The sequence below is a fragment of the Carya illinoinensis genome, chromosome 16, assembly GCF_018687715.1.
Source record: "Carya illinoinensis cultivar Pawnee chromosome 16, C.illinoinensisPawnee_v1, whole genome shotgun sequence".
In the NCBI taxonomy this organism is placed as follows: Eukaryota; Viridiplantae; Streptophyta; class Magnoliopsida; order Fagales; family Juglandaceae; genus Carya; species Carya illinoinensis.
Window position 1 is genome coordinate 27,225,046 of NC_056767.1, and position 14,869 is coordinate 27,239,914.

Below are 14,869 nucleotides of genomic sequence, written 5' to 3' on the forward strand. Positions count from 1 at the left end.
TAAGCTTCTAATTCAAAATCACATGGTTAGAAATTAACCAAAACATAAATTTAGCCAAGAATATCCACACTTTGGCTTATTTGAATATCTCTTTGCATAAAATTTCATATCTTTGAAACTAACACCAAATATTTTCAAAATAATAATATAACATGTATATAAGATGCTTAGGATCCTCCAATAAAATTATCAAAGTCATTGGAATAGGTTTAGACCACCAAAGAGTTAAACTTTCTCAAAACAGAAACTGTTTTTCTTCTTCCAGTTTCTAAGTTTCTAAATCTAAGAAAATCTTTCATCAAAACCTTTAATCATGCAAAAATCCTCAACCAATAGTCACATATACATGTTAACAATACTCCATAAAAATTTCAGACCAATATCTATCCATTAGCTTGGTCAAAAACTCCAAACTATAACATATTCTCCAGTTTATCTTGCAGGATGACCTTTTTATAGTTTACACAATATTTGACTGACCAAATGATCTTCAAATGAGGCAAATAAGATATCCATGTAAACTAGACTCAAAAAGGAACAACTTATATGAAGAAGACTTTATGATAAAACACTTACAAAAGCTTCGAAATGGGTGTGCAAAAGACCTCCTAAAAGCTGTCCGAAAGAGAGTGTTTAATATTTTTTCAATGGAAAGTGTAAATGAAGATAATTTCGTGGGGAGAGGTGGCTGGAGATACTTATGGATGAGATATGGAAGAGATGAGGCTGGAGTTGAGAGTTGAGTGTAGTTTTCTCCTATCCAAAATATCTATAAAAGATTATCTCATAATATTCTATCCAATAGTATCTACAAAAAATCAACTTAAGATATTTTTATCTAATAATATCTATAAAAATCAACTCAAAATATTTTTACCCAATAATATTCATGAAAATTACCTCAAGATATTTCTTTTTATCCAATAATATCTACAGTTTTGAACAGACGTTTTGACCGAAAATATGAAAAAATGTTATTGCGCCATAAGACTTTAAATAACCCTCCGAGTCTAATGGCACAAACCATAATACATTTTGACACTTCTAACTATCTCCAATAATCAAAAACACACTTCTGATACCATAGTAAATAATAACACTAACTATGTAGTTAGACAAAAACCTATATGATTAATGGATTCGTGAAAACTTATGGGGTTTTCACGAGATTGCTAAAGTTAATAGAAATTTCACAATTGAATTTCTAGCGGGCTGTTACACAGGGGCTACTGCCTAAGCACCATGTGCCCGTTAAAGTTCCATGGTCTATTTGCTAGCACCCTTTCTCTTTCTTGTTGGGTTGGGAATGCAAAGATAAAAATGTTGACATCAATATCTTCTAAAATGAGGCCTATTACAAAGCTCCAAATAGTTTTAATGGTTGCATGGAAGGCATGCTTATTCAAGGTGTTAGAGGAGATAAGCTTCATACCAGTGTTACGTTGGAGAAATGTGTTATAGTGATAGCTTCTGGTTCAAGGTTTAGGTCACTCTGTGACAAGGCTTTAGCTTGGAGGATGAGCTTTTCTATATCAGTAGGGATGGAGGACATGGTTAGGTGGGGAGGAGAACTGGTAATGTGCAGATGATGTAAGGTGCAAAGGATGCTTGTTAAAGGGAAGAGGTTCATTTGTAGGAAGAGAGTGTGTGGGAAATGAATAAGGAAACGACTAAGAGGAGGAAAGCTTACTCAAGAGAGTGAGATAGAGAGAAACCCGTCGTAGAGAAAGTTTGAATGAGTGAAGGTTTGAAAGTATTGGAGTGATGCGTATGGCTTTTTAAAATGAGTAATGATACATACAAACGTGGAATATAAAAATGTTATACAATCGTTTTGAAAAATAGTGTGGTGCATTAATCTTCTAAAATATAGGGATGGAACAATACATAAGGCTCATGCATGGTATGAACGACATAGTAGACCTGTATGCTCGTTGGATGGAGGTGCTGCTTGGTTGAACTTAAAAGATCAACAACTTTGGGATCCATTGGTGGGGGTGCACTTGTCTTTTAAGTTTGTGTTTTTTTCCAGCCTAGAGAATAATAAAGCCTGTTTTAGATAGTGAATTGAGATAAAATAAGATGATATAAAAGTTTAATAAAATATTATTAGAGTATTATTTTATAATATTATTTTTGTTTTAGGATTTGAAAAAGTTGAACTACTTATTGTATTTTGTTTAAAAGTTTGAAAAAATTGTAATTATTAGATGAGATGAGTTGAGATGGTTTCACTATCCAAACCAGACCGAAAAAACAAGAACTATTGAACAAATATTTGTAAAGGAAGGAGAGGAGATGAGCAAATAGAGGGATCGGCTTGAGAGTTTTCTTTGGGAGAAAGGTTGGTGGATTCTAGGTTTGATTTGATAAAACGAATAAAATTGATATCTATATCAATATTTATATATTAATTAGAAAATAATTAATCAATTACTTTAAACAAATGCAAGTACCAATCATGGGTTTTTGTTTAGTTTTAGTAAAATTATGCTGTACAAAATATTAAAAAATTATCGCGAACAATCCTCAATCAATAAATAATATCAATAAAATCATTATCTATCTAGTTTAAAAGCACAAGTTGTTCTAAGTATAGATAGATTATTAGAAATACAACATTCGAGCATTTAGGATCATAAGCATTGTTATTTATCTTTGATTTTATAATTCTTAATTATATATATTGATATGACATATTTTAAACCATTATTTATTCAAATTATAATATATAAAATCACTTAAAATATCTTACGGACACAAATTTAAATGCAAGAATCGAAAATTGAGACTAATATCGCTTGTTAGGGATTTATCATGATCTTGTCTTCGGTCTATGTTTTTTCATAAATTTTTATGTTTTTTTTTTCCTTATTTTTAAATAAGGGGAGGTGTGGGTGACCAGTGTAGTAACCCTTTTTATGCTTGATTATAGGAGTTCTTTCTATTGCAGAATATCAGGTTTGAGCCATAGTTACTACTTTAAGGGTGAACCCATCATCACAACACTTTCAAAGTATCCAGCTAGTCTAAAACTTATCACATGGCTCAAAGATCAGAATTTACTATCACAAGTGTTTTAACTTATATCCTGATTCAAATTCCTGATTTTGAAATTATAAAATATCAATTCAGATCAATTAGACTACCATCTTAGTGGAATAAATTTTTATGGTTATTATATAAATAAAAAAATTAAAAGGACAAGTTGAATAAATAAATAATATGAAAATAGGAGTTAGGGAACAAAGGAAAAATATAGTTGTAAGTATAATTGTGCACTAATTTGTGCACCAATATAATGTGATTAGTCAAAAAATAGATTTTATTAAAAATAATATTAATATAAATTTTAAGTATAAATAAATTAATATTGATATATAAATTAATGCGTGATTGTACTTGTACATAGTAAAACTTGAGACAAAAATATTTATAACGAAAGAAAAGAAAAAGAAAGGTAAGTGGGGACTCGGGAGTGAGCACTGTCCCCTCGTGCTTTGCTGTTTGGAGTCTTTGTCTTTGGTCTTTGGCTAAAGTCACAACGGAGTCGTCGTGGTGGCTCAGCGACTCTCGTAGTGGCTTCTCTCAGAAAACCCTAGCGACACGACCGAGGTCTACCAGATCCATCCTTCCTCTCTCGGTACGTAGCTGCTCTTCCATTTTCCCTTCTCGGATACGCAAACTCGTTCATTTTTTTTCCCTACCATTATGTAAATTTTACTCACTGAAACTGAACTTCACCACTACCAAATTATTCTTTTGTTTGCTTCGTTTTGACTGAGATTTTCTCTGCGATAATTTTGTTTTTATGTTTTTGTTTTAGATAGGTCCCCTCAGTTATGTGATATATGAAAATATGTGCGTCATTATCTGGAAATGATGCATTATCTATGTTAAATTCACAATGCTGAATGATGTATTAGTTATTTGCTTTTGGATTTGAAGGATTTTGTTCTTCTTGCGGTGCTGAAATTAGAACATTTCTTCAAATTGTGTTTTGCATGATTGATTAGTGGCTATATTGTTGTTTTTCATAATTGACAGGAATTTAGGATTTTGCAAGCGCACGTGTGTATAATGTGTGGATGAGTGCATCCATTATTGAAAAAGTTTGACTAAATCTCATTCTGCAGTAGAAATGGCATTTATATTGCATTGAATAATTATCCTTTCGAAATCATAATGTAGGTGTAGGACATAGGTTGCAAAACAAAATCAACTAAGTACAACCTATACTGGTTGAATGATTTACTGATTATAGAGAATAGATGAGTAATGAAAATGGGAAGATGACATGAAGTGCATTGTAATAGAATACCGACCAAGACCATTTTGTAATCAGCAAAGCTTCACTTTTTTTTCTTTTTGTTTTTGTTGCGACCAGGACAGTTATTGAGGGGTATCCGATGCTGTTTCTATAATCGAGCACATAGCTGATATATTTTGCTCTCTCACTTTCTGGCATTTTCCTGCTTAGTGCTATATTTATCCGCTAGTTTCATTTATTTTAGTATCATAACTATTTTTTTTTTTTTTTTATAGGTAGTATCATAACTATTATAACTATTATTCTTTATAAAATTTACTAAATCTGCTATATTGATCATTGTAACTTCAACTCAACTTGAGCAGAGGGCTGTTTTACCTGGACTGGATGGAACAGGTTAGTTTAAGTTATTCTCGGTTTTTACATATATTTTCTCTTATTAACTATAAAAGAAAACTTATATTTTGTGAGTAGTTTTGTTTGCAATTCTTGTGATAGTTATTATGTCTCTGAATGTGACAGTACGAGAAAGTTGAGAAGATTGGGGAAGGAACCTATGGTGTGGTCTATAAGGCTCGTGACCGTATGACAAATGAGACTATAGCCTTAAAAAAGATTCGCTTGGAGCAAGAAGATGAGGGAGTACCAAGCACGGCAATAAGGGAAATCTCCCTCCTGAAAGAAATGCAGCATGGAAACATTGTCAAGTATTCATTAGATTCACGTCCTTAACTGATCTTTTTGATTTAGGAGCATGCCTATAACATGAGTATGAAAGTATTAGGAAAGCAAAATTTGAATGCACCGTGTCCTCCGCTAACATGTGGTTTTTTTCCTTGCCAATCATAAACTGACTTTTAATTGCTCTTCTAAATCATCAAGAGCACTGCCGCTACCACTTTTTCTAATTTTTTGAAGGGATAAGTGCCTTGATCATTCTTTCCCAAAGCAATCATGGCTTCTTTCTTCAGGATAAATCCTTTACCATTTTCATGTAATTGATTTCTTGTTAAACTGATGGATGAATGCATATACAGTTCCAAGGCTTATGTATGGGTAGACCCTTTTTTCCCATTTCTTTTTTCCTTTTGACGTGTGCCACAGAATTATCAGTCTAGTTTGATAATTTTATTTCTGATAATATTCTCTAGCTTAATAAAGACAATGACATTACTCCTGGTGTCTGGTTGGTGTATGATTGTCAGCATGGAAAACCACCCGTGGGTAGCCCAAGTGGTAAGGGGGAACTTGTGTGCATGAGCCCCATGTCACAGGTTTGATTCCCCCTGGGAACAAACTGTGATTTAAGTGGGAGGCCATGGTGGTGGATTGCTGTGCTAGTCTTCCCGGGGGTTTAGGTTCCATGGGTGAGTCCTAAGGGCTTTGCCGTGGGTGGTCCCCCCCCCCCCCCCCCCCCCCCCCCCTCCCTCTCATAAAAAAAGTGATTGTCAGCGTGGAAACATCAATGAAAACATGAATGCATTTTTTTAGTTCAACTACTGACGTGTTTGAAGGGTGAATATGCTGTATGTATTTAACTGGCAGAAATCTTTGTATATGTTCTGTCTTGCCTCAATTATTTTCCTTTTTGAATTTGGGTGGTTATTCTGTCTCTTCTGAGTTACCTTTTATTATTGATGGATTTTTGTTGACAGGTTACAGGATGTGGTGCACAGTGAGAAGCGCTTGTATCTGGTTTTTGAGTACCTTGACTTGGATCTGAAGAAGCACATGGATTCATCTCCAGAATTTGCAAAGGATCTACGACAAATAAAAGTAGGCGACTCCTGCTGTTTGGAGTTTTTGCACCACATGTGACATATATTTTTTTTAATATTCTGATGAAAGAGTTATAGTTTATTTTTTAATTAATCAGCAAACTGAAGCATTTCATGTTGGGTGCAGGCCATTTCTTGGCATAGTGCCTTTTGGCTTTAATGATGAGGTTAGGGAGATGGTAGACAAAGAAGACGCTTTTTTTTTGTTTTTTGCACAGATATTTTCATTTTTTACTAAATTCTATCAGTTTCTGGAAACCAATTTGTGAGCCTAATATATGTGTTATTATTACATTTTTTTCCTCTCTTTACCTATCGTGCATATTTAAGAGTACTTATTTATTCAATCTAATATGATGTGCATAATTTCCCCATAGTTTTTACTTGTGGTTTATTTCTTTAGTTATAAATGCATGCTTAAACTTGATTTCTGAGTCATTCTCTTATCATTAAATTTGGCAACATAATGCAATGGGACCACTTGCTGTGGAAAGATACAGTTGGTGACATTTCCCATTTTATGCAGATGTTCCTTCATCAAATTCTCCGTGGCATTGCTTATTGTCACTCCCACAGAGTTCTTCATCGAGATCTGAAACCCCAGAATTTGCTAATAGATCGCCGCACCAATTCGCTAAAGCTTGCGGACTTTGGACTGGCCAGAGCATTTGGCATTCCAGTAAGGACGTTTACACATGAGGTATGATTATGCACTGGTTCAACTTTTCCTAATCTTCTTATTTGCTTTTCTCTAGTAATAGTATATCCTGATGTTTAATTGTAGCAATTTCTCTAGAATTTCTTTGTGCATCCCCAAAATTTGACAACTAAGATGAATTTGCATGCACCTCATACCAAAAGTTAAAAACAAAACTGTAATGCAAATGTTCTTTGGATCAAACGACATCACCATACCCATTAAAAGATGTTCAAGGGTGACATCAAAGGTTCAATCCCATATGAATTTTTCAAATTACCAGTGATGCACCCTTGTAGGACAGTAGAATCTTTGAAAAATCTATATGGTTAAAAAGCAAATTATCCAAAATATTAGTTAATTGTTACATGTTATCAATTTCCAGGCACAAAATGATATAGGGCATCTGGTGGTATGACAGAAGTATTGTAAAAACATAGGATTTTTTTACAATACTTCAGTCATCACGTAATGAGAAATTCAAATGAGTCATGACAATTTTAAGCTGTCAATTAGTACCATCCCTGGTTGATGATTCTTGGTGGCTCCTTTTAGGTGGTCACTCTGTGGTACAGAGCTCCAGAAATATTGCTTGGATCTCGCCACTACTCTACTCCTGTTGATGTGTGGTCGGTGGGTTGTATATTTGCTGAGATGGTTAACCAACGGCCATTATTTCCTGGCGACTCTGAGATTGATGAACTTTTCAAGATTTTCAGGTGAATAGCTTCGTGGCCACATTTTTCACGATTAGTTTTCATGGAGAATAATAGAATATAGTTGCATCCATGTGTTTGGAAGAGGATTTTGGAATGTGGTATGGATTAATATTTCTTATGCACCTAAATATGTTCTGTAGTCCAATGTGCATGAAAAAGTGGTAGGGTCCATTGAAAATATGTTAGGGAAGAAATTTTTGTGATATGGTTTTTTATTTCTTTGAGTTTTGTGAAACTTTTTTTGATTTTTGTTTGTTACGGAAATCAAGGTGAGATGATTTAATAAAAATTATTTTTCAGATTTTTTTGGCATGGTGTTGTTTGGGTTGATAGTGCAAGTATTTTGGGAAAATCTTTAAAAATTTCTTGTTGCCAAACATCCCCATGATTGAAAGAAAATAATGCTGGAAGTTCTTGTCAATTAGTTAAACATATGAAAACAATTGCAAAAGAGTTGGTACATGACTTTGCTTCCAAGCAAGCAAGTATAGCAATGTCTTAATATATCTTTCTTCTTATATGAAGAGTCTTGGGTACTCCAAATGAGGATACATGGCCTGGTGTGACTTCTTTGCCCGATTATAAAGGTGCCTTTCCCAAATGGCCTCCTAAGGTAACTTAGCCTTTTCTTATATATTATGTTCCATAAATTTCCATTACCATGACGGGGTTAAAAAAATCAGTTATCAATTCTGGAGTATGTACTCTATTGAAAATTTTAATGGTGCATCATTTACCTTGCAGGATCTAGCTACTGTGGTTTCAAGTCTGGATTCAACCGGAGTCGATCTTCTTTCTGTAAGTTTACATATATATTGCAGTTGCATGCCACTACGAGACAACATAATTATTCTTTCTGTAAGTTTACATATATATTGCAGTTGCATGCCACTACGAGACAACATAATTATTCCTAGTCCTTTTATTTTGTTGGTGGCTTCTTGTTCACTTAAGTTTATCTTTTAGTCATCTACCTGCAAACGCATTTTATTTTCTCTTTCCTGAGTCATCTCCAGCTTTGTTAAAAAAGAAACTCTTAGCTCTGCTGTGTGAACTTGGAAATGAGTTTGTAATTTATCATTTTTTCCATCTGCTACTGCATTGATTATTTTGGCAATTAGCTTATTCTCCCGTCTAGCTCGAATGGTGATCATATGAACCCAAGCCCCGCTCTACATGATGACATTTTTGTTATCCTATTAACTCCTGATATATGTATATATATATAAAAACTATTTATGGGTCGAGCACATCAGCATTCTGGACAATCACAAATGGATTATGGTATACACAAAGTAACTATGTTTCCCTTTTTCTTAATCATTTTTTGTATCATGTTCCAGAAAATGCTCTCCTTGGATCCCAGCAGAAGGATCACGGCCAGGAGTGCCCTCGAGCATGAATACTTCAGAGATATCTGATTTACACCTCGATTATCTGCAACCATCCTCGTGGCAGAGAAGTGTCTATATTATTGTGTAGCTAATATCACTTTTGATTGTGTGAGAAATATGCGTGCTGCTTTTATATGCAATTCTTCTTTATTTGCAATTTCCTTTGGCTTGAGTTTAGATTTCTTCGATTTGGTTTTGGAGAGACATATTTGAATCAACTAGGCTATGCTTCATTTCTCTCCTTACTCTCTCCATGTCATAAAGATATAACTGTCATTGGATTTTGAAAGTTCAGATTTGACTTCTATATTTGCTGATTAAAAAAAAAAAAGAAAAAGATTTCACTTATATTTTCTATCATCTGTACTGGCTCCCTCTCCTCTCTTCCGTCCTTCCCTAATTCCTACTTTGAACCACAGATTTCGGTGGTCAATACTTTTTAGCATAAAAGCTAGGACGCTAACAGGTGTTTGGACGAACGTGAAAATAGTCAATTGTTTCCAGTACGGGTAATATTACGTTTGGTATTGAATAAATTTGCTTTTGATTTTATGAAGACCTTTTCTATGTGTAAGCTACGAGCTACTAGGCCTGCAATCCGATCAAATTGGTTTGTGTTAGGCTGGACCCAACTCCCAGGATAGCACAAACTAACCCGACCTGACCTGTCGGGTCAACCACTGTGAAAACACACTTCCAAGACGATGCACTCTCGCACCTAGGCTTGTGCATAATCGTCTCCTCCGAGCGTGGCTCTTTCATCTCCATCTCTAGCATGTTCTATCGTTGCTATTGGGAATTCAAAAAACCCAGTGTGGGGATAGACTAGAATTCAGCAAGAGCAAGAAGAGGATCGTTGCTTTGCTCTCCCTGAAGCATAGGGTCAAGAGTGGTATTGGGTGGATTATTGAGCTCGGAAAGCATGATCTGGACCCATGCATAAAGATTGGAGGGGTTGTAATGGATGGTGTCGCAAAATATATTTGGGGCTGCATCCATGACCATCCTGAGCTGTTCCAGCTTATCGGTTATGTCTTTCATCACGAATGACTTGACCTTGTACCCCAAAACCGCCAGTAATTTATTCCTCCTCTACAATTGTGTATCGATCTTCAATGGTGGCGATGATTCCAATGAATAGCAGCATGTCCGGTTGTGAGGATTTGGGTTTTTCGAACTTTCTCTATTTGCAAAAGAAGCAGCAAAAGACCTTCTTGGTTTAGCAAGTTGGACGGGTTGAATCTGAGCATCATTTAAAAACCAGTTTTCGGGTCTGGTCGGGGTTCTCTTGCAGGTCAGGTCAATCAGTTTCCTGCACATGCCTACGAGTTACAATCGGAAGGAAAAAGCCGCTTCTTTTTAAATATTCAATTTTTTTTTTTTTGAAATGTTTTATCTATTCAATTTGAATGGCAGGATGGGTCTGAAATCTGAGTATTAAACAATCAGTCGTGCGTGACTACATTATACCCCAGTAGAAAATAGAGAAATAAAATAAATTCTGATGGAACAAATACAAGATCAGTAAACCCCTGCTACAAATGGAATTAGCTGTGGTCTGGACTCGTTTGTTTTCAGAGATAAGATAAATTAAGATAAATTGAATAAAATATTATTAGAATATATTATTTTTATATTGAGATTTGAAAAAGTTAAATTATTTATTTTATTTTGTATGAAAATTTAAAAAAATTGTAATGATTAAAATGAAATGAGAATTTTGTGAAAATAAACAAGGGTGGTTATTTATAAGATGAGGCCTTGTTCACTTTCACAAAAGAGGAAAACAGTTTGTCCTGCCCCGTCCACAATCCACATATCCAGTTAATCCAAAACTTATTCTCCATTTCTCCATTTGACCACTTTATTTCTAGTAATTAACCAAAACAAACATGTAAAGAGAATGCCATACTATGCTGACAGTAGTCAAACCGTTACTTTGACTTGACTTGAATGGCAAGTATAGATAAACCCAAGAAGAGAACCTCCGATATACAGTTTTTCTTTTTCAAATAATAACCCTCAAGTACTCACCCAAAAACTTGAATGCCCCTCAACATACACTTCTACCTGCCCTGTATCATCTAAAATGCTGAGCTTCCTGCCTTGTTCCTACCCGTCAATACATCCTTGGCTTCATTTATCTTGGAAGCAAGATAATGGCTCCCGCCAGCATCTGGATGATTTGCCATCATCACCCTCTTATGAGCCTCCTTAATCTTCTCCATCACAGCACTCTCTCTGAAAATATAATTAGAATAGGAGCCATTTTAATTTTATCAACAACAAGTAGAAGCAATCTTCTAGTTAACACATAAGTAGCATAAAAGGCACAACTTTAGTATTGTAAGCAAATTGTGCTGGTGTATACAATGAAGCAAACAGTCTAATGGTTCCCAATTTTCACTAGGAACTGCAAAATTCGATGGTATATTCCTTTTCTTGCCCATTCCTGGTAAATTATCATACGTCCCAAAAGTTTAAAGTTTATATTAATAATAAGTGATGGAATTAATCATTTACTCATTATTCTAATAATTACACAGATACCTAAAATGAAAATGTGTCTCGGGTATGGACAAGACAATCACCTGACTCCAAGGACTAATGCTGCTTCTCGCCTAGTCATGACTTTCTCAAACCCACCATAATAAAATTTTCGAGAACGAGGCATCATTGGGCGAGCTTTGAATGCTTGCCATGCTGCAATCAAGTATCTGGTCCCTGAGGCAGCACCTGCCACAGCACCACCTATTACTAGAGGAGTTTCCTGAGGGAAATGAACATTAAGTTGGTTGTTGTCAGTTCCACATTGAACCAAAAGCCATCAGAAATTTAAACTTTCAGGCCAATTTTTGCATAATCATTCTAGTCAAATTAATTAGTGGCGGCCTATCATTGAACAATCCCTAGGTAATTAAAATTTGTCCAAAGGTGGTAGAATCACTTTAATCAAGAGCACCTTATCTAATATCCCAACCTTTTTTTTTTTTCCTCTCTTTTTCCTTTGCCTACAAGTGTGGCCAATAGAATGGAAAGGATATTTCGTGCTTTCTTGTGGGGCAGTATGGACAATGAGAAGAAATTCCATTTGCTTAAGTGGGATAAGATCTGCACTCCTCTTTCATTGGGTGGTTAGGGGATTAAAAAGTTGAAAACTTTCAATAAGGCACTTTTAGGGAAATGGTTATGGAGTTATCATCAAGAAGGGGATACTCTTTGGAGGCCTGTTATTGATGCCAAATATGGAAGTACTTGGGGAGGTTGGTGCTCCAATGAAGTAAGAGGGGCATATGGTGAGGGAGTACGGAAATTCATTCGAAATGGATGGGAGGATTTCTTCAGAAATTTCACATTTCAGGTGGGTAGGGGAAACCAGATCAGTTTTTGGCATGACTTGTGGTGTGGGGATGAGGTCTTGAAGAATGTTTTCCCCTCTCTCTTCAGAATTGCTCTGAATAAAGCTGCCTCCGTGGCTGATTACATGGATAATTCTGCTGGATTTACTCAGTGGTCAGTAAGCTTTATTAGAGATGTCCAAGATTGGGAAGTGGGGAACATTACTGATTTTTTCAGCTTGCTTTATGTTTTAAACATAAATTCAGGAGGGGAGGATAGATTGCTTTGGAATCACCTTGGTAATAAGAAATTCTTGGTTAGATATTCATACAAGGCCTCAGCATCACATTCTTCCACTGATTTTTTTCCTTGGAAAAATATTTGGAGATGCAAGGGCCTCTTAAGGCAGCTTTCTTTGGGTGGTTGGCTTCTCATGGAAAAATTCTTACCATTGATAAGTTAAGAAAGCGTGGTATCGTCGTAATGGATTGGTGCTTTATGTGCAAAAGATGGGGCGACTCAGCGGATAATCTTCTTCTTCATTATGATGTGTCAAAGGCTTTGTGAGACGAGGTAATTGCTAAGGTGGGAATTGCTTGGGTGATGCCCAAGAGGGTGGCGAAGCTCTTTGCATGTTGGAGAGGGCTTCTAGGAAATTGTCAAATAGCAATCATTTTTAAGATGGTTCCTCTGTCGTATGTGGTGTATTTGGAATGAGAGGAATGGGTGCTGTTTTGAGAATAGAGATCGATCGGTGGAAGGGATTAGAGCTTTCTTCTTTCATACTTTGTTGCTTTGGGATTCGGTTATTGTATTGGATGGGAATAATCTTAATGACTTATGTAATGTTTTTCAGGGTTAGCTTGTAATTAGGAGTCTCTCTATGTACACTTCCCATGAATTTGGGCTATGCCTAATTACATTTATTAATAAATTTCTTACTTATTAAAAAAAATTAAAATTTGTGTAAAAGTCATAACCACAGGAAAAGCTATTCATAAAAGAGAATAGAGAACATAAATTCACAACAAACTCAAAAATCAAATGGGTTTATAGAAATCAAGCACCTTACGAACGTACTCAACCAGCAATCATTCATCATGGTATCCAATTTCAGATTTTGAGCATGGTAACAGTACATTGTACAGGGAAGTAACCGATATTAGAAACAAAGTAAAACACACTCAATTTAATCTATTCAGGTGCAGACATTTTCTCGTTTACAAATCTTCACACATTTTCAATGGTGTTCCAACATATTTTTCGAGATGATAACTGATAATATTACACCACCAAATACATAATCTTTCAAGCAAGTTCTACAAACAAACTGCATAACATAGATGGGAAATTCATGAACGAACTTACCATTGGAATATTCCGTAATCGCTCTCGTGAATGGTGACCACAAAATCCAAACAAACCAGAACGATCAATTATCTTGACCTGCTATGATAATAAAATGATCATCCAAACCCATAAAGGAGCTTAGAAATTCAGAATAAAACTGGAAGAACCTAAAAAAGAGGAAAAAAAAAGAAAAAGGCTAACAGAACTATTAGAAATACAAAACAGAGAAACTCTTTACCTCACGAAAGAATACAGCGACGAGGTTTTTTTAAATCTTCCCATGAAATCTGTCTATGCACGATGAATTTGCTATTTAGTATTTATAACCTTTGTCATGTTCGGGAATTCGTGCTTGGGCACCAAGAAAGAACCCAATACAATGGGCGGCAAATGTTCCCTTTCTCCAGAAGGGCCTGTGACTTGTATTGGCGTTCGGTATTATTTTATTTCTATATATATATATATATATATTTTAAATTCAGGAGAATTTATCTTGCGTCCTCAAATTGCTGTATCAAATTATTCAAAATCACGTTTTGCACGTGAAATTGTTGTTATAAATCTATTTGTATGATTATTTTTAGTCATTAATTAAGATTATTTAGTCATCAATTAAGACTAATTTTTAACTATTAATTAAAACTATTGAACCATTAATTAAAATCTATCTTAAACCATCAATTAAGACCTATCTTTAGTCATCAACTAAAACTATTCTTTTATACTCCTATCTATATAGGTATTATTCATTCGTATATAATCAAGTTTTGCATTGAATCTTACACATTCTTTCATCTCTCTTTCCTTATCTCTCTCTTTGTCTTTCGCTCACTCTCTTTTCATTAGTTTTATAACACGTTATCAGAACGAGGTTCTGTTGATTCTGAAACTAGTGGTCTTCTATTTCAAGTAAGTTTTTTAATATATTATTTATAATCCCCAATGTGAGTATTAAAGATTATATTCCTTATTATTACTTGATAAAATTCTATGTTTATTCACATAATTTACATCTTAATTATATTTATGGTGAATTAAAATTTTCATAATTTACATTTCAGTTATATTTGTGGTCAATTTTTATTCACATAGTGTATATAAAAATTATATTTATTTTTCATGTATGTTATGAATTATTGATAATAAAATTCATTTTGGAATAGAAATGAAGTATCCCTAAATGATCGCCTAAAAAATCAATAATTTTATTAAATATCTCATAATAAAAGATCAATTGATTATTTGAGATAGTTTAAAAAAGTGATACGTGTACTAAAAATTCATTATAATTAATGCACTTGAAGTTGCATAATTGTGTAGAG

At 34.6% G+C, this 14,869-nt stretch overlaps 2 protein-coding genes across 3 annotated transcripts; one reads left to right on the forward strand and one right to left on the reverse strand.

The window, feature by feature from the left end:
• Window positions 1-3,462: 3,462 nt before the first annotated feature.
• LOC122299627 (cell division control protein 2 homolog A) lies at window positions 3,463-9,103 on the forward strand. Of its 2 annotated transcripts, none has more exons than XM_043110020.1 (9): window positions 3,463-3,643; window positions 4,546-4,666; window positions 4,793-4,977; window positions 5,926-6,046; window positions 6,575-6,748; window positions 7,301-7,464; window positions 7,990-8,077; window positions 8,209-8,262; window positions 8,808-9,103. In XM_043110020.1, exons 2-9 carry the CDS (start codon window positions 4,658-4,660, stop codon window positions 8,883-8,885), a joined length of 873 nt encoding a protein of 290 aa, XP_042965954.1. In that variant the 5' UTR covers window positions 3,463-3,643; window positions 4,546-4,657; the 3' UTR covers window positions 8,886-9,103. The 2 variants fall into 2 exon arrangements, with proteins under 2 accessions (XP_042965954.1, XP_042965953.1); XM_043110019.1 differs by having other exon boundaries at window positions 3,464-3,643; window positions 4,636-4,666.
• A 1,591-nt stretch (window positions 9,104-10,694) lies between these two features.
• On the reverse strand, window positions 10,695-13,971 carry LOC122298604 (mitochondrial import inner membrane translocase subunit TIM14-3-like). Its single transcript, XM_043108424.1, has 4 exons — window positions 13,786-13,971; window positions 13,566-13,643; window positions 11,450-11,628; window positions 10,695-11,099 (listed from the first exon to the last, which is right to left on the reverse strand). Exons 2-4 carry the CDS (start codon window positions 13,566-13,568, stop codon window positions 10,943-10,945), a joined length of 339 nt encoding a protein of 112 aa, XP_042964358.1. The 5' UTR covers window positions 13,569-13,643; window positions 13,786-13,971; the 3' UTR covers window positions 10,695-10,942.
• Window positions 13,972-14,869: the final 898 nt, after the last annotated feature.